The sequence below is a fragment of the Jaculus jaculus genome, chromosome 1 (assembly GCF_020740685.1).
Source record: "Jaculus jaculus isolate mJacJac1 chromosome 1, mJacJac1.mat.Y.cur, whole genome shotgun sequence".
Classification (NCBI taxonomy): Eukaryota; Metazoa; Chordata; class Mammalia; order Rodentia; family Dipodidae; genus Jaculus; species Jaculus jaculus.
This window is the reverse complement of record NC_059102.1, coordinates 227,814,737-227,833,337: the sequence shown is the minus strand read 5'-3', so window position 1 is coordinate 227,833,337 and position 18,601 is coordinate 227,814,737. Positions and strand designations below refer to the sequence as shown.

The 18,601-nt window shown below is 48.1% G+C and overlaps 1 protein-coding gene across 7 annotated transcripts in view; it reads right to left on the bottom strand.

The window, feature by feature from the left end:
• The window catches only part of LOC101604584 (BTG3 associated nuclear protein), a 107,878-nt gene that overhangs the window by 32,023 nt on the left and 57,254 nt on the right, over nt 1-18,601 (bottom strand). For all 7 annotated transcript variants that reach the window (XM_045141633.1, XM_045141635.1, XM_004666054.2 and 4 more), the window contains 2 exons: nt 16,977-17,152; nt 1,810-2,049 (listed from right to left, as the gene is read on the bottom strand). In XM_045141633.1, coding sequence (XP_044997568.1) covers nt 1,810-2,049; nt 16,977-17,152 — 416 coding nt within the window. The remainder of the gene's footprint in view (nt 1-1,809; nt 2,050-16,976; nt 17,153-18,601) is intronic.

Genomic DNA, 18,601 nt, shown 5'->3' with positions numbered 1-18,601 from the left:
TAAGGAGAAGAGAGAGACAAAGGCACGAACACCCAGGGAGGAGATGGCCGCTGCAGGCAGCAGCAGAGGCTGGAGGAACAATGTGGCCATATGCAGGGAACAGTATACACTGGAACCAGGCCACTAAGGGGCCTGGCTCATGAGCCACCACTTTCTTCCACTCTCTGTCCAGGCTGCCTCCTCAGCCTGCAAAGCCTGGGTCAGCTAGCTTTGTAACACTGTTAGGTTAGAGACACTGAGAGACACCTGGGTGCATACTTTATCAATGGGAGTTGTTTCCTCATCTTCTCCCTACCCCATCAGTAGCCCATCCTAGAGTCTCCACCGTTATATGCCATCATGTAGCTGCCTGTTAGCAAGTAACGCTACATGTCTTCAGGTGACTTGCATAGAGCTGATGGTGCCAGCTGCCCTGGGAGGAACAGCCTTGCTCACCCAGTAACTCACAGACACACAACAGCAGAGTGTGGCAAGCCAGCCACCTCTAAAGATGACTTTTTCCTGGTGGCAGCCACACCTATCTACATACACTTAGTGTATGGCTGCTGGAGGGGGCAGTGAGCAAGAGAGACTGTGGTCCTCAAGAAAAGGCTTGCAGGGCCCTGCTCCGAGCCAGCCTGAAGCACTCTGCTCAGCTGGGACTTGCTTCATCACCACTGAAAAACCCAGGTCAGCTTGTCACACAGGTGGCTTCCAAGGAAGTTAGTCGAAATGACTCTCAGGGCCTGTAGCAGGTGGCCCCTGGAGCTGAGTAAGGGACAAGAGCATTGAGGTAACCAGCCACCTTGTCACACTCAGGTATCTGAGGTACCTGGGCTCTGCTCCTCAAAAACTTTTAATACGAGGATCTCTGTGAGTTCAAGGCCAGCCTGACACTACATAGTGAATTCCAGGTCAGCCTGGGCTAGAGCAAGACCTTACCTCAAAAAATTAAAAAAAAAAAAAAAAAAAATCTAGGAAACTCTGAGGTCAGTCTGATGTTCTCGGTCTTAGTCAGAGGCCACCACAAGTGACCACATGCACAGGAACCCTACCTTTGTAAAAGCTACTGAGAACGTCAGCCTTCATGTTGCTCATCCGGCCTCACAGAAAGGGCTTCAGGGCACATGCTGGCCTGGAGGACAGGGCATCTCTGCTGGCACAGAGGTTGTCTCTGAGACTCCAAGTCTGTATCCATATTGGCTCTTTGTGCTCACTGAGACAGGGAATCCGTGGTCACCTTAGCACTCTCAGACCTGGGCTCTGACATGGCATCTGTGCCCATTTGCTTTATGTTATGCCTATCAGAAACCACGCTGCAGGCTTCCTGGAAGCAGGTGGCTCAGAAAGGAATGGCCCGGGAGGGATCAGGCCAGGGTACCGACCAGAGGAGCCCGAGCTTCCTGCATTCCAAGTGCCATCAGTAGGATGACTCAGCCATAACCAGCTTGAGCAAGTGGCACTTTGTGAAGAGGAGGGGAACATTAAGACCACACTGGATACCAAAATCAGTCCTAGAATTCTCCCAGCCTCTAGCCAGCCAAATCAACAGAACACAGTGCCAAGGCCAAAAAGGGAGGGAGCAGGTGGCACCCCACTAATGCCACTGGGCACCTTAGAAGTATCATGGCCACCGGATGACAAGAACAGCCCAGGGACAAGCACCACTGGGATGTGCAAGCTCCCAGAGAAACACATTTCCAAGTGTCACCTGTGATCATAGGGCACCAGCCAAAGCAATGACAAGACCGCCTCTGTGACCATGCTGCACCCAGCACCATCCTCGGCCCCTCCCCACCTCAGCTAGGCAGGAGCTGGGCATGCACTTACACCGGATGCCGTAGATGGTCAGCGGGTCAAGCTGCTTCTTTCCGTGCTTGCCTTGGCCTGAAAGGTTGGACACGGCCTGCACCTCACGGTGAAACAGGTAGTCCAGCAGCGTCAGTGCCATCTTCTCAGCTGTGCGGCAGTTGGTGCTGATGTGCAACATATCGGAGGGGATGATGGCGCAGCGCACCCGCATCTCAGGGTTGTTCTCGTCGCCAAGCCAGGTGCCATTGGGGTAGTCCTCTGAAAGAGAGAGGCCTCGGTCAGCAAGGCTTGGGAGCATGCTCAGACAGCAAAGTGTATGACCTGAATATGCTTAGCGGGTTCCCTGGGCTGCTCAGCAAAGCTCCCAGACTCCACCTGGTTGTCAGGCGCACTGAGGAAGCTGCACTGCTACACTTGAAGAGAGAGTGCTAAAACCCGATAGGAAACAGAAGCAAGTGTCAATCCCAAAGAGGCAGCCTGTGCTCCTGGTAATCCACTCCAGAAAAGTGTGGCTGACAGGTTTGTGTAAACACTACTCTGCATTCAAGACTGCTATGGGGGCTGGAGAAACGACTTAGTGGTTAAGGCATTTGTCTGCAAAGCCAAAGGACCTAGGCTCAATTCCCCAGGACCCACGTAAGCCAGATGCACAAGGTAGCGCATGCATATGGAATTTGTCTGCAGTGGCTGGGGACCCTGGCATGCCCAATCTCTACCTGCCTCTCTCAAATAAATAAATAATATTTTTAAAAGATGACTATGCCAGCCGGGCGTGGTGGTGCCTTTAATCCAGGCACTCGGGAGGCAGAGGTAGGAGGATCGCCGTGAGTTCAAGGCCACCCTGAGACTCCATAGTGAATTCCAGGTCAGCCTGGGCTAGAGTGAGACCCTACCTTGAAAAAAACTAAAAAAGACTACTATGGAAGGGGCTGACCCACCTCTTAGCTCGATTATAGCACACAACGCAGCAGTGGCCTTTCCAGAGACCGGAGAACTACTCAGGTAGGTCCTGTCCAAAGCTCACAGCAGCTGCTGAAGTGTGGCAACTAGTAACAGCAGCCTTTGCTGTACCCTTGGGAGCTGCAGAGGCCTCATACTGGCCCAAACTATCGTGGGTATGGGAGGGCAAGTTCTGGGCTCAAACACCAGATTCTCTCTTGAGCCCAGTAGGGGAAAATGCTGTCTGCTTTAAGCTTTGCCCCACATCTAAGACAGGGGTGAGCAGAGGCCACCACTTGCTGAGCACTTTTCCTGGGGGTCTTGACCTAGTCTGATGGTTGTGCAGAGGACAGATGAGAACTCTATACATTCTGTGAGGAGGAAAGGCCAACTCAGTCCCACCTACAAGGGACAGACAGCTCATGGCTATCCTCTGTACCACTGAGGAGTCTATGGGGCACTAACCTATGCAGCACTCCCTTTCTTAGGACCGAGTCTGTCACAGCAGTGCAGCCCAGCACTCTTTCTATTCCGTGGGCCCTCATTTCCTCTTCCCGCCTTGAACGGTCCAGCAGGGGACCGAGGAGTCTACCTGTGGGTGGCACTTTCTCTGACCCCTGGTCAGAGCACCAGATTCTGTTTCTCTTCTCAAAGACAAGTTCCTTCCTTACCATAGCCACATTCCTTGAGCTGTGGAACACACCACTGTGATGTGTCATGTCGGAGGCTACTGGGAAAGCTTCAGGTACTCCTCAGGTTTAACAGAATGAAGCCAAACTCTTGCCTCAGCAGCAAGTGTGCTAGAGAAGCAGGGCCCAAGAGCCCAGGGGCTCCCACACTCGGCTTGCCCATGCTCCTGTGCTGTGCGTTCATCTCTCCTTTCCCAGGCTCTTCTGAGGCAGGAAACCCTGTCCATGCAGACAGTTGGCAGGGTGGAAATGAGGGCTGAGGCTGAGCTCTCAGAGACAGCTGAGGATGGAAGCAACTTTGATTCTTAGAACTCAGCATAAGATGAGTGTGTGTGGGCTGCAGAGATGGCTTCGCAGTTGACGCACTTGCCAGTGACGCCGAAGGACCCAGGTGCTCTATTCCCCAAGACCCACACACATCAGATGCACAAGGCAGCGCTAGCATCTGCAGTTTGTGTACAACAGCTGGTGGTCCTGACACACCCATTCCCTCTCTACCTGCCTCTTCCCCCCTCCGCCCCCTCTCTCAAGTAAATAAAATAATAAAATATTTTTTTAAAAAAGATAAGTAAGAGCTGGAGAGATTGGCTTAGCGGTTAAGCGCTTGCCTGTGAAGCCTAAGAACCCTGGTTCGAGGCTCGGTTCCCCAGGACCCACGTTAGCCAGACGCACAAGGGGGCGCACAAATCTGGAGTTCATTTGCAGTGGCTGGAGGCCCTGGCACGCCCATTCTCTCTCTCTCTCTCTCTCTCTCTCTCTCTCTCCTTCTCTCTCTCTATCTGCCTCTTCCTCTCTCTGTCTGTCACTCTCAAATAAATAAATTAAATAAATAAAAATAAAAAAAATTTTAAAAGATGAGTAAGCAGCTAATGTCATCTCAGTGACATCACTGGTTTGCAAACTGACAGACAGCACTGTGACAGGTTCAGGTGCAGACTCGTGGCACACTCTTATGTCCCAATATTCAGAGGCAGAGGCAGGGGGATAATGAGTTCCAGATTTGCCTGGATTATACAGTGAGACCCTATCTCCAACAACAACAAAGTGGAGACAAGAACTGGACATTGACATTTCTGGGCAAGGGTGCCATTGCTGTGATTCATGCTGAAGCAAGACCACATGTAATTAATTGTGTGTCCCCATGGCCTTCTGGTTCCTCCCTGTACCTCTGTTGGTAACAATATCCCTAGTTCCTTCCTCTGATCCACTCTACCAGACCAGGGGCACACCTTAACATAACACAGCCTTGGAAGACCAAAGGGCCATGTCTTAAGCCTTCTCAAGACTAAAGGAGGTTCTGGGCAAGCCGGCAGATCTGGACCAGACTCCTGGAGACTTCTTTAAAAAACATCAAAGCCTAAGTCCACTCAAGCCAGGCAGGGCCCATCCTTAGTGATTTTAGAAGACCACAAGTGGTTCCACTATGCACTGAGGATTGAGAAGAATGCTCCACATTGTCTGTTGGACATGATTGACAGCAGCATCAGCCCTGAAGGGGAATTTGCTTAAAAAACAAAATAATTTTCGGCCTCTGGCCCATTCTCACAAGCCAATGAGGAGTGTTATGTACTCACTGGCCTGCACAGGCAGATCCTCACTAAAGCAAACCTCGTGCTTCTCAAGCAAATAAGAAGACACAGTCTTTCTGTGTCCTGGATAGGAGAGCACCAATGCCCGCTGAGCTAAGTGGAGTTGAGCATAAGACGGACTCTGCAGACACCACAGTCACCAAGCTGGGGTGGTGCAGCCTACCCCAGCACTCCCTCTCTCCAGACCCAACTCACTGGTCCTCCACCAGCCCAGGAAGCCAGGACTTGGTGATCTTCACAGAAGAGGCAATGACCACAATCAGGCACCACAAACCCAATCAAGGTCCCAGGAGTGTGAGGATGAACTTACAGCAGAAACAAGAGCTTCCTTTCACTAGCATGCTCAAGTCCTTGCCTGCTAAGAGCTGGATCAGGCATTTCTTGCTTCTCCTGTGTGCTTCTGGGTAGAAGCTTCTGTATCAACCAACTTTCTATATGTTCAACACCCACTATTGAGGTATGGGGAGAAAAGCTGACCAAATCATCCAGCCTGGAAATGTCACTGTCAGATCAGAAAGCTGCTGTGAATTTGCAATGGTTTGTCAAGTGGTCTGTCTGGAAGAAACTAACTCAAATTCAAATACAAACTTCTCATGCCTTGAATCTCACTTTCCTTTGAGAATGAACTTCCCAAACCAGACTGCAGAGCAGTTCAGACCTGGTCATGCATTGAATGCTGCCTTGTCCTCATCATGAGTCCCCACTTCATTTAAGTGCCTGTGAATTGTGAGTGTGTAAACCTATGTCAATCAAGAAGCTTGTATGGCAGCACTTGGGAGGCAGAGGTAGGTGAATCACCATGAGTTTGAGGCCACCCTGAGACTACATAGTGAATTCCAGGTCAGCCTGGACTAGAGTGAGACCCTACCTCAAAAAAACCAAAAAAAAAAAAAAAAAAAAAAAAAAGCAGCAGCAGCTTGTATGAAGTGAATAAGAAACACCAGTGGCAATAAGTATGGCCAGCAGACAAGAAAGTCTCTGACACAGGACGGGAAAACCATCCTGGACAAGAGTAGCCAGTGACACAGGCAATGGGCAGGAAGGAAGGACAGCCACCTACTCAGAGCTGCCTCCTCAACACATAGACCTAACGCATGCTGACCTTGGGAGACAGACCAGTACAGAACCCACACTGCCCAATGGTGACACCAAATCACGTCTAAGTGGAAAACAAGATACAATGCCTGCCCAGTAAAATGCACTTTTTGAAAAGTTATTAAGAATATATTGACTCCGCTGGGCGTGGTGGTGCATGCCTTTAATCCCAGCACTTGGGAGGCAGAGGTAGGAGGATCGCTGTAAATTCAAATCTACCCTGAGACTACATAGGTAATTCCAGGTCAGCCTGGGCCACAGTGAGACCCTACCTTGAAAAAACAAGAAAGAAGAAGAGGAGAGAAAAGAATTTATTTATTTTACTAATGTGCCTTGGTTTAATTTTGGCATCTGAAATAACAAATCCTAGTAGATTACAGAGTGAATTCCAGGTCAACCTGAGCTAGAGTGAGACCCTACCTTGGAAAAAAAATAAAAATAAAAAAGTTAAAAAAAAATTTTAGGACTGGAGAGATGGCTTAGTGGTTAAGGTGCTTCCCTGTGAAGCCTAAGGACCCATGTTCGACTCTCCAGGTCCCACATAAGACAGACAAAAGGTGACACAAGTGTCAAGGTCACACATGCACACTAGGTGACACTTGTCTAGAGCTCAGTTACAGTGGCTGGAGGCCCGGGTACACCAATTCTCTCTCACACACACGTACTCCCTTTCTCACTCTTACTTTAAAAAAAAAAAAATTCTAGTCTGTCGGGCATAGTGCCGCACACCTTTAATCCCAGCACTCAGGAGGCTCAGAGGTAGGAGGATTGCCATGAGTTCAAGGCCACCCTAATACTACATAGTGAATTCCAGGTCAACCTGGGCCAGAGTTGAGACCCTACCTCAAAAAAAAAAAAAAAAAAAAAAAGTCCAGTCTATTGGGCTTGCCTAAAAAAAATAAAATTTATTTATTTATTTATTTATTTATTTATTGGTTTTCAAGGTAGGGTCTCACTCTAGTCCAGGCTGACCTGGAATTCACTATGGAGCCTCAGGGTAGCCTCGAACTCACAGCAATCCTCCTACCTCTGCCTCCCGAGTGCTGGGATTAAAGGCATGCGCCACCACGCCCAGCAAAAATAAAATTTAAAAAGGTAAACAAGCCGGGCGTGGTGGCACATTGAGGTCTTGCAGCCAGCACTCGGGAGGTAGGGGTAGGAGGTTCACCAAGAGTTTGAGGTCACCCTGAGACTACAGAGTGAATTCCAGGTGAGCCTGGACTAGAGTGAGACCCTAGCTCCAAAAACCGTGTGTGTGTGTGTGTGTGTGTGTGTGCGCGCGCGCGCACACACACACACACACACACACACACACACTCCCTCTTCCAGCAGGAAAGAATAAGGGCAGGAATGAACATCCCTGGGCACAATCCTTTATGAGACCAGACAATCCTGGCTACAAGACCTCAACATGCCCCAGACCCTGGGCTGAGCAAATCTGGCCCCAACAAATCAGTAGGTCCCGTAGAATAAGAAAGATGACTTGCTCCACGCCTGCTGTGCACAGGACTGCATGCACTAGTGAGAACGAACAACTGTCCAGGCAGTCCACAGAGCTGACTCGACACAAGCTTCATCACCCCCAGAGCAAATCCAAACCCCTAGGGTAGACCATACAGAAAGTCACTGCTCACTACAAATGCCACCTCCATCCTTTTCACTATGTCTTGGGGAAACGAGGGTCTCGAGCAGCAGCTTCGGTAAGAGCAGGTTCCCATTTCCCACATCTTATGAGCACACTAATAGGCTCTATGAAGGCCCTGCCTCCTGGACATCCCTTGGCTCGCATCAAAGCTGGCCATTATCATGGTTTTTTTAAGCCATTTCTATGAGTCTGCAGACCAGGACCTCAGAGTGGTGGTGGTTAGGATAACACCGGCAGAGCAGGAGAACACTATGAAGAAGGCAAAGGCGGGTGTGGTGGTGCACGCCTTTGACCCCAGCACTCGGAAGGCTGTGAGTCCCAGGCCACCCTGAGACTACGCAGTGAATTCCAGGTCAGCCTGGGCTATGGTGACACCTTACCTCAAAGCCCTCTCCCCAGAAAAGAAAGCCTTCGTGCTAGGATCAACACAACAAGCCTCAGGTCAAGTTAACTAACTCCACAAGACTGGCCTCAGCCACCTCCACACAAGTTTTCAGACAACAGATTTATGACCATGAGCCAGTATTAAGTTATATTTTCCATCCATACCAAAAATTTATTTCCATCCAGCCTTTGTAAAGGCCTGCCCAAATAATTTGCAAATCTCAAAGGCAACATATTTTGTGAGATGGAAGTGGTTCCAGCAATGAATGGTAATCAGAATAAACCCATGTGGAGCTCATCCCACAGGAAACCAGTCGGCATGTTCCCGGCCCCAGCACAAAGACTGGTAACAGCTGCAGATAAATAATGCAGCTCTTCCACCAAGGTGGACAACAAGAACGCCTGTGGAATCCAGGAGACATTTTATTCTTGTGCTACTTTCAATTATGTTTACCATAAAACTTCTCATGAGTCAGAATGCTCCAAAACGACATGGTCCAGAAGGCCCCAGTGGAAAATGGAGCCACGCCTGTCTTTGTGTCCATTCTGATAGCTACAGATAGACCTCAGGCCATTTCAGTAAGATCCTCATCTGCAGGTGAGCCAATGTTTGGGATAGAAAGTAGGGAAGGGCAGAAAGATCAGAAGAGCAGTGTGGGACCTGAACCAAGGAAATGACAACTGTGGCAGACAGGTGGCCAGCATATTGAAACTGCAAAATTTCTGTGACACATAACTTGAGAATTCTGGAAATCCATTCCACTAACATTCCACAAAATACAATTTACAAAACTTCAACTTAGGGCACATTTCACCATTCTCTTTTAAAATGCTTTTGGTGTGTGTGTGTTTCTCTTTCCCTCCCCCACCTCCCTACAAGTAAGCTGTTTTAGATCAACAATTCTATTATAAATACTTTTACCAGCAATGCACAAACATTTCTGAAAATAAGAAAACTAACCACTAATAAGGAGTCTGTGAGCCCAAGCCATGTGGGCATTCCACAAGCAGGGTCCGTGTACCTGCCATCAGCTCTCCAAGGCTGGGCACCTCAGGCACCCTGGCTGATCAGAATGCTATAAAACGGAGCAAATGGCACAAACTTTCATGCACTTAGATCCTGCCCAGCTTACTGCAACCTCACAAGGCAAGGGCCAGAAGGGTGACCTTCATTGGAGGATATCAGTGAATCCCGACTGCTTGGCAGAATGCCATCCCATGGCCGACTGTGACAAGGACAAGTGTCCTTAGAGGTCTCCACTGACAGCAGGAAGCAGTATGACTTTCAGCGTGAAGGAGTGTGAGCTGCTGGGCACAAACCGGGTGTTGAGACGACCTGGCCTCTCTGCCCCTTCTCTGGCACAAGTTAAGACCACTTGCATTCTGTGCCCATCTACCTGGAATAACTTAACTCGTTTTGGTCACTGTCCTGTCTACCATCTTATTCTTTTTAGCAACCAATTTACAATGACCATGAAAGTGTGTTTATGTGTAACAATCTATGTTAACACAATTGTGCAAGGTAAGCTATATAAACAAATGCTCAAGGAATGTTTTTGGCTAAATCTTCTTTACACAAACATGGCTGCTGTTGTGTGAACCTGGCAAATGTCATGCATCTGACTTGGCGGCACACACGGCCATTAGCATGTGGTAGAACACGCCCACAAGCTTTCCCAGCAGACACTGCCCTTCACTCAGCATATGGTCATGCTGCAGAAGACATCCTACTGGCTGGGCTTGGAGCAATCTGAGCTCAATTCCACACAATAATCCAACTAAATTAAAGCATAACACTTCTTCATTGAAATAAAGTATGCCTGAAGCTTTGAAGGAATTACCAAGTGCCCACACAGCAGGGATTTCAACCCTTCATTGCAAATCTAGCTAAGTCCTTAATTACCAGATCCCATTCTGATGTATTTTAGCTAATTTGTCTCTGTGACTCAGTATTTTGTTGATCTCTCAATGATTCTTCTCCCATTCTCTCAAGGGCAGGAATGGAATAGAAGGATCCGCTACACAAACAGCAGCAAGAATCAAGTTCAGAATTTGCTGCCTAAATAACTAAGAGTCTCCTTTCTCATCTAAACTAAGCTGACATCACTCACAGATTATATAAATGAAAAGTGAGGAGAAAATAGGATGGTTCAGATGGGCCTCATGGTGCAGGCCTGTCATCTCTGCTACTCATGAGGCTGAGGTAGCTGGATTCATAGTTCAAGGCCTGCCTGGCCCAGAGAGTAAATTCAAGGCCAGCGAGGGCAGCTTAAAGGAACCCTGCTCAAAATACAAAGTAAAAAGAGGGTTTGGTATATAAGTCAGTGGTAGAGTGCATATCTAACACATAAGAGTACCACCACCACCAACAACAACAGAGGGGGGTGGTGGGGGATGGGGGATTGTCTTAAAATTTCAAAGTTAACAGAAAACAGCATTTGGAATTCTTAAGCAGCAGCCACTCTAAAAATCTGTGGTCCTTTAGACCTCAGGCACTCAGATACATAAGGACAGGAACAATCTATCTGCTTGCAGCTCTTTCTTAGCTCTGAACAGGGGCCAAAGACTAAGTTCAGATACTGGAGAGATGGCTCAGCAGTTAAAGGCATTTGCTTAAAAAGCCTGATGGCCCGGTGTTCGATTCCCCAATACTCACGTAAGCCAGATGCACAGAGTATTACCTGTATCTGGAGATCATTTATAGTGACAAGAGGCCCTGACACACCCATGTTCTCCCCTCTCCCTCTCCTTGCAAATAAATAAATAAATAAGTAAAAATATTTTGGAGCTGGAGAAATAGTTCAACAATTAAAGGTGCCTGCTTGCAAAACCTGGAAGACTGATGTCCCAGGTTCCCCAGTACACAGATGCACAAAGTGATGCCTACATTTGGAGTTTGTTTACAGTGGCAGGAGGCTCTGTAACACTCATTCTCTCTCTTTCTGTCAGGCTCTTTCTCTGTCTCTGTCTCTCTCTCTCAAATAAATAAATAAGTATGTTTTTAACAAAAGACTAAGTCTAATAAGCTTATTACCCATAGCACCTGTGGTGGTTTGAATAGAATAGATGGTCCCCAATATATTCAGTTGTTTGTTTGTAGTTTGCATCTGCAGACACCTGGCTGGAGGCAGTATCACTGGGTGGATCTTAAGGTGTGGTGGTGGGTTTCAGATTTCAATCTAGAGATATGCAAAGTGTGCCTAGCTGGAGTTCCTGAAGGGTGCTGTGCTGTGTGGCTTTTGGCTAGTGCTTCTCTCTCTCTGCTTGGTCCTGTGAAGGCAGGCCAGCTTCTTCTGCCACTTATGGAACTTCCCCTGGATCTGTAGGCTTCAATAAATTTCCCCTCCTCCATAACTGTGCCTGGTCTGGAAGTTCATCTCAGCGAACCTGAATCTGACTGCTATAGCACCCCATGTCAATGCTGCTGACAGACAGCTGACTTTGCATTGTCCCTGATGAGTAGCTGGGCTGGAGATGAAGGGCACAAGTGAGAACACATCCTGAGACCCACAGAAATTACTGGGGATGGTGTTGTGGGCCGGGAAGGCAGCAAATCTGAAGACACATGCTTTCCTGGCTCCTGAACCTGTAGTCTCCCCAGCATCTGCATGCATGGTAACCACATAATGATGATGCCATCTATCTCTAGAGAGTCTTCAATAAATACCTGCCAAGGCAGTAGCGTGCAGAATAGTTCATATGATCGAGTCGATGCTGTGACCTACCTTCCAAAGGAAGGAGGTCTTATGGTATGAGGAAGGTAAGTGGTTCTGAATTATGACTTCATCTTCAAAACAGAGTCATGAATCAGAGAATGTCCCCAGTGTGCCAGTCCTGATGTGCTATCTTGTTCACTGGCATCATGCAGGTGGACACAAGCAGCTTCTAGCTTGGCTGAAACACTGCCCAAAGTCTCCAATGAAGACACATCCTACTCAGAAAACTGAACTCAGATACAAACCTGTGTTTCCACCTTAGGGTGCTAATAGCACCTAGCAACCTCCAAGTCTGATTTATTTTCCTAGGTTAATTTTAACAGTTTGTTACTTCTATAAATTAAATATATTTCACACTGATTCTTATGGTAATCCCAGACTCCCCAGTGACTATCAACTAAGCAAAATGCTCAAAGGGCTGAAGGGAATGACTACTAAAGGAGATGTAGCTTCTCTGGGGATGAGGAAAACATCCTAGACTTAGATAAAGGTAACAGTGGTGCAACCTTGTGAATATACAGAAGCCACTGGGTTAGTCAGTTTTCTGTTACTTAGCTGATAAGAAGGACAGGTTTATTTTAGCTCACAGCTTCAGAGGAATACATCTGTGATCACTTAGCTATTTCTTCTGGGCCTATAGTGGTGTGATACATCATGGTATCATGGTGGGAATATGTGGCAGAGGAGGCTGCTCATCCCATGGCAGCCAGAAGCAAAAAGACACCAAAGGGCCAGAATCCCTCTCTCCCTATTCAAGCACACACACATACCCCATGACCTTCCTCTAGTCAGGACGATCTTCTAAAGGTTCCACCACCTCAGATAGCACTAGAGACTGGGGACCAAGCCTTCAACACATGAGGCTTTGGGGGACAGTCACAATCTAATGTTCAGCAACTGCTAAAAAGTATACTTTAAAATGGTCAACTACATGCTAGCCAAACTAAATCCTGGGCTGGAGAACTGGCTCAGCAGTAAGTACACTTTGCCTGTGAAAGCATGAAGACCGGAGGGGGCCTGAGACTCACCAAATTCAAACCTCCAGATCCCGCGTAAAACGCACGCCTGTAACTCAGTCCTGTAGGAAAGCAGAGACCCAAGACACTGCGGAGTGCCACAAGCTCCAGAATCCATAAAAGGAGATTCCAGATCAAACCATGCCCCAGTGCCAGGCTGGAGAGATGGGTTAGCAATAAAAGCACTTGTTTACAAAGCCTAACGACCCAGGATCAATTCACCAGTAACCAGCAAAAGCCAGATCACAAAGTGGCACATGCATCTGAAGTTTGTTTGCAGTGGCAACAGGCCCTGGTACTCCCATACTCACTTTGACTCTCAAATAAATTTTAAAAAAATGACAGGAGGGCTGGAGAGATGGCTTAGCATTTAAGGCACTTGCTTGCAAAGCCAAAGGACTCAGGTTCAATTCCCCAAGACTCACATAAGCCAGCTTCTGGTGGTTTGATTCAGGTGTCCCCCATAAACTTAGGTGTTGCGAATGCTAGCTCCCCAGCTGATAGATATTTGGGAATTAATGCCTCCTGGAGGGAGTGTATTGTTGGGGGCTGGCTTATGGGTATTAAAGCCAGTTTCCCCTTGCCAGTGTTTGGCACACCCTTCTGTAGCAGGGGGTGATGTCCATCCTCTGCTCATGCCATCGTTTTCCCCTGCCATTGTGAAGCTTCCCCTCGAGCCTGTAAGCCAAAATAAACCTCTTTTTCCCAGAAGCTGCTCTTGGTTGGGTGATTTCTAACAGCAATACAAACCGGACTGCAACAGTAAAGTGGTACCAGGAGTGGGGTTGCTGCTAGACACCTGACTGTGTGGCTTTGGCCTTTTGGAGCTGATTTTCAAGAAGACTATGGGAGGATTTGAAACTTTGGCCTAAGAGATGCCTTGCAGTGCTGTAAGTACAGCTTGATGGACTTATTCTAGTCTGTGCTGCAAGACCTGAATGCAATAAGAACTATGGACTGTGAGGTTTAGCTTATGAGGGTGAGAAAGACCTTTGCTTGGACTGGGCTAGCAGTCTGTGTGCGAAGCTTGCTCTTGTGCCCATGTCCTGAGAAGTTGCGCAGGGTTGCTTTGCGTAGAAATGAACTGGTGTGTGCAGAGGAATATGGCACAGAAAGAAAAATCTTTGGGTGAACTGTTGCCCGTTCAGCTGCAACTGAAGAGATTACAACCTTTGAGACTGGGCTAGCTGACCTGTGCTGGGGCAACAAGAAGAATGTCTTTTGAAAGGGCCTGAGTGCTCAAGGAGTGTCCTGTTCTTCAAAGTCGGCTTTATTCCCCCCTGGATTAACAAATTGGCACCCTACCTGCTATCGTGGAGTATAAGTAATGCTGGAAAGAGGGTCATTGAGTTTGCAACACAGTCTTGTGTTTTGGAAATGGCCATGGGCAGTGTGAAGCGGGTTTGCTGGTTGCCTGCATAGAGACCCATGGGGCCATGATGATGAACCGTGGCTTGCAGTGGAGACCCAGTGGAGATGCCAGGACCATGAGATGGCTGCCGAGGAACTGATGGCCCCGATTAAGTTTTCCAGGACTGTGAGTAGCCTAGCTGGAGGGGCGGAATTAGAATGCCAGAGACTTGTTGCTGGTTAGAATTATCAGACTTGGAGATTTGTCACTGGCTAGAGTTGCTGGACTTGAAGCTACAGAGTTTGATATTTGACCTGGTTGTTTTAAATCTTGTATTGGTTGAATGTTTCTTTGCTATGTCCAATGCCATCTATTGCAGTGTGAATATTTATTCTGTGCCATTATGGGTTTTTTTGAGGTTATTTTTTGGTATTACGGCTCAGTTAAAAGATCTTGGACTATGGGGATGTATGAACATCATCGTGATTGATAAAAACTATGGGGACTTTTAAAGTCAGACTGAATGCATTGTATTTTACATCATGTATGGATATCAGTTTATGGGGCCAGGGGCGGAATGTGGTGGTTTGATTCAGGTGTCCCCCATAAACTTAGGTGTTCTGAATGCTAGGTTCCTAGCTGATGGAAATTTGGGAATTAATGCCTCCTGGGGGAGTGTATTGTTGGGGGCGGGCTTATGGGCTTTATAGCCAGTTTCCCCACACCAGTGTTTGGCACACTCTGCTGTTGCTATGGTCCACCTTATGTTGGCCAGGGGGTGATGTCCATCCTCTGCTCATGTCATCGTTTTCCCCTGCCATTGTGGAGCTTCTCCCTCGAGCCTGTAAGCCAAAATAAAACTCTTTTACCCAGAAGCTGCTCTTGGTTGGGTGATTTCTACCAGCAATGCGAACCGGACTGCAACAGTAAAGTGGTACCGGGAGTGGGGTTGATAAAAACTATGGGGACTTTTAAAGTCAAACTGAATGCATTGTATTTTACATCATGTATAGATATCAGTTTATGGGGGCCAGGGGCAGAATGTGGTGGTTTGATTCAGGTGTCCCCCATAAACTTAGGTGTTGTGAATGCTAGCTCCCCAGCTGATAGATATTTGGGAATTAATGCCTCCTGGAGGGAGTGTATTGCTGGGGGCCGGCTTATGGGTATTAAAGCCAGTTTCCCCTTGCCAGTGTTTGGCACACCCTTCTGTTGCTGTGGTCCATCTTATGTTGGCCAGGGGGTGATGTCCACCCTCTGCTCATGCCATCGTGAAGCTTCCCCTCGAGCCTGTAAGCCAAAATAAACCTCTTTTTCCCAGAAGCTGCTCTTGGTTGGGTGATTTCTAGCAGCAATACGAACCGGACTGCAACACAGCTGTACAAGAGGGTACATGCATCTGGAGTTCATTTTCTAGAGGCCCTGGTATGCCCATTCATTCTCAAGCTCTCTCTCTCTCTCTATTTGGTTCATTCTCAAAAAAATAAAAATAAAATATAAAATATTTGGGACTAGAGAGATGGCTTAGTGGCTAAGGCACTTGCCTGCAAAGCCTAAGGATCCAGGTTCAATTCTCCAGTGCCCATGTAAGCCAGAGGCACAAGATGGCACATGTGTCTGGAGTTCATTTGCAGTGGCTGGAGGCCCTGGTGTGCCCATTCTCCCCTCTCCCAATAAATAAATAAAATAAAGATTAAAATATTTTTTTAAAAAATGGCAGGATAAGCCGGCCATGGTGGCGCACACCTTTAATCCTAGCACTTGGGAGGCAGAGGTAGGAGGATCGCTGTGAGTTTGAGGCCACCCTGAGACTCCACAGTGAATTCCAGGTCAGCCTGGGCTAGAGTGAAACCTTACTTTTAAAAAAAAAAAAAAAAAAACAAGTAACAATGTAAAAGCAAAACCCCCAAGAGGTCTCACTAATAAGCTAAGCACAGGCCATAGGCCTCAAACACAAAGCTAAATTTTTCCTTTCCCTCGCACCACAGCGACTAAGTTGGATGCAAAAAGGCATACAAGGACTCCAGGTGATATGAAGCCTTTCAAAGGCACCCAGTCTGACCACAGGCCCAAGGAACAGGTAAGGGGACACTTTAGACCCTTCAGGAGAAAATGCCTCCCCCAGTCAGGGACCCTCAGAAACCACAGGCAGAAATCCAGGGAAAATGGACAGGCATAGCCACTGGCTTCTCCCTTCTCGCAGGCAGAAGAGGCACTATAGCTGCATTCTCTAAGCCTTGCAATCCCTCTCTGGGAGTCTGCGTTTAGACACACAGCAGAGAGATGCCAGGGCCAGTGAGCAACTACTGCAGTTGTGAAAAGCCGTGGTTGTCCATCCTCAGGAGGGATCTAGAGTGTAGCTAAATAAGTGAAACAAAAAATCCTATAAACCATCTAACATGGAAGGACTTCTGCTCCAAGGAAAACTGTGAGTGGAAAAAAAAGAAATCACACAGTGAACACAGGAAACACCCAGAAGGCTGGCACCTCTAAACAGTGACTTTCTTCATTGCTCCTGCATCACTTCTTAAAAACAAATAGCTGGATGTGGTGGTGCACCGAGACAAAAATAGGAGGATCATGAGTTCAAGGCCCGCCTGGGACTACAGGGTGAATTCCAGGTCAGCCTGGGCTAGAGTGAGACACTACCTCAGATAAAAAAAAAAAAAAGCAAACCAATTGACACATTCCTTTCCTAAAAAGTAAGCACAAAGCTGTCACAGCTGTGCTGGCCAAGCAATGCAGCAAACCTGGGACGCACCTTCAGAGTTCAGAGTGATGAGCGTGACATTGCTCCCGATGTTCTGACTCCCTGGCTGGCCACAGTTGGAGACAGAGTCACTGGCCTCTGACCCGCTCTCCCCATCTTCGTTGTGGCTGTCCTCTTGCCCCGGCACCTTCACCACGATGGTGTTCTGCCGACGCCCAGGCACAGCGCTGTTGGGAAACAAGCACAGGAGCCGCGCTGTGAGAGTGATGTGATGGCCAGGCCGAGGCCAGCCCTGACTCACTGCGCTGTGCTGACTTTAGTGTCCCGACGCCTCGCTGATGTGCACCAGGGGTCTCCCCACACGCACTCTCCATAAAGATGAGCAGTAACTTAACACAGAAACAGTCTGGGGCTGAGAGAAATGGTGTAAAAACATTTTTAAAAACACCTAAAAATATATATTTCATCACAAAAGAAGTAAAATTGTAACTCACAACATCTCAGGCCTTGAATGCCACTTTCTACTTTCAGAGGTTATCCTAACAAGTCTGACTTCCATGGAAAGACTAAATGAAAAGGAAGGGAGTCCCAAGCCCTAATCAATCCATCCATCCTGTCAAACACCCAAGGATGACTCAGCCTCCAAAAATGCCTTCACCCCCCATCCTATTCCTCCCATGGACAAACCCTGGGAACAGCTTCCAAGGCCATCAAGAATCCCAGGAGCTCCCTGAGAACTGTTCTCATGCAGGGCCCTCATAGGCAGCAAGGTCCTGTCAATGTCACAGTGCTCAGAAACAGACAACTTAAGAGACTGACTCACCTACGGAGTGACCACCAAACAACCCTGACTACAGCCAGCCAAGTGCCACGGAGGGAAAGAAGCACCAGTTCCCGTTAAAAAAGGCAAACAACTTTAAAACCCTGGCCATCTCCAGAGGCAGAGGCAGCAACAGGCCCTTCCAGGACTTGACTCTACAAAGAATTGTCCTGGGTCAATTAGCTCCTCAACACTGCATATTCATGACCTTAGTGCAAACCCTATGGAGGCTCCTCCTTCCCCTGCAGCCTGCCTGGCCTCTGGGAACCCCTGTCTATCACCCTACATGTCAGGTTCAGGACCTCAACTGCTTGCTAGAGTGCTGGACTAAGACACCAAGAACAGGACAACTACAGAGAAGCCTGAGAGACAAAGCGAGACAGGACTTTGCGAAGACACAGCTGGGAACCAAAAAGCAGCAAAGCCTGCCCCAGGCACAGAGCCGAAACCACTGGGCAGAGAGCCACCCGCAACAGCTTTCATCTCCGCACGGGATGGAGACGGGGCCTTCATCCACTTCCACTTCTAACTGAAGCTCCATTCAACATGTCCCAAAGGAAAGGTACAAGAAAAAGCCACAGACTCAACATGTCTCATCATCTAGCAGACTCAGAAGAGGGTCTATTGCAGTGACAGACAGTAAGGAGTGGCCTGATGAGCATGTGTGAATACACCAGCATCTCCCTCAGCACACGGCAGTTCTAGCAGAGGACCCCATGGCTGCTTACTCTATGTGCTATCTCACCCCACCCACTTGAAGCACCAGGCTGGCCCTCCCGACCTACAGAAGAACTATGGTGGTAGCTGCCAGAATCAACCCTGTGACCACAGAGATGGACAGGAAGGAGCTCAGGCC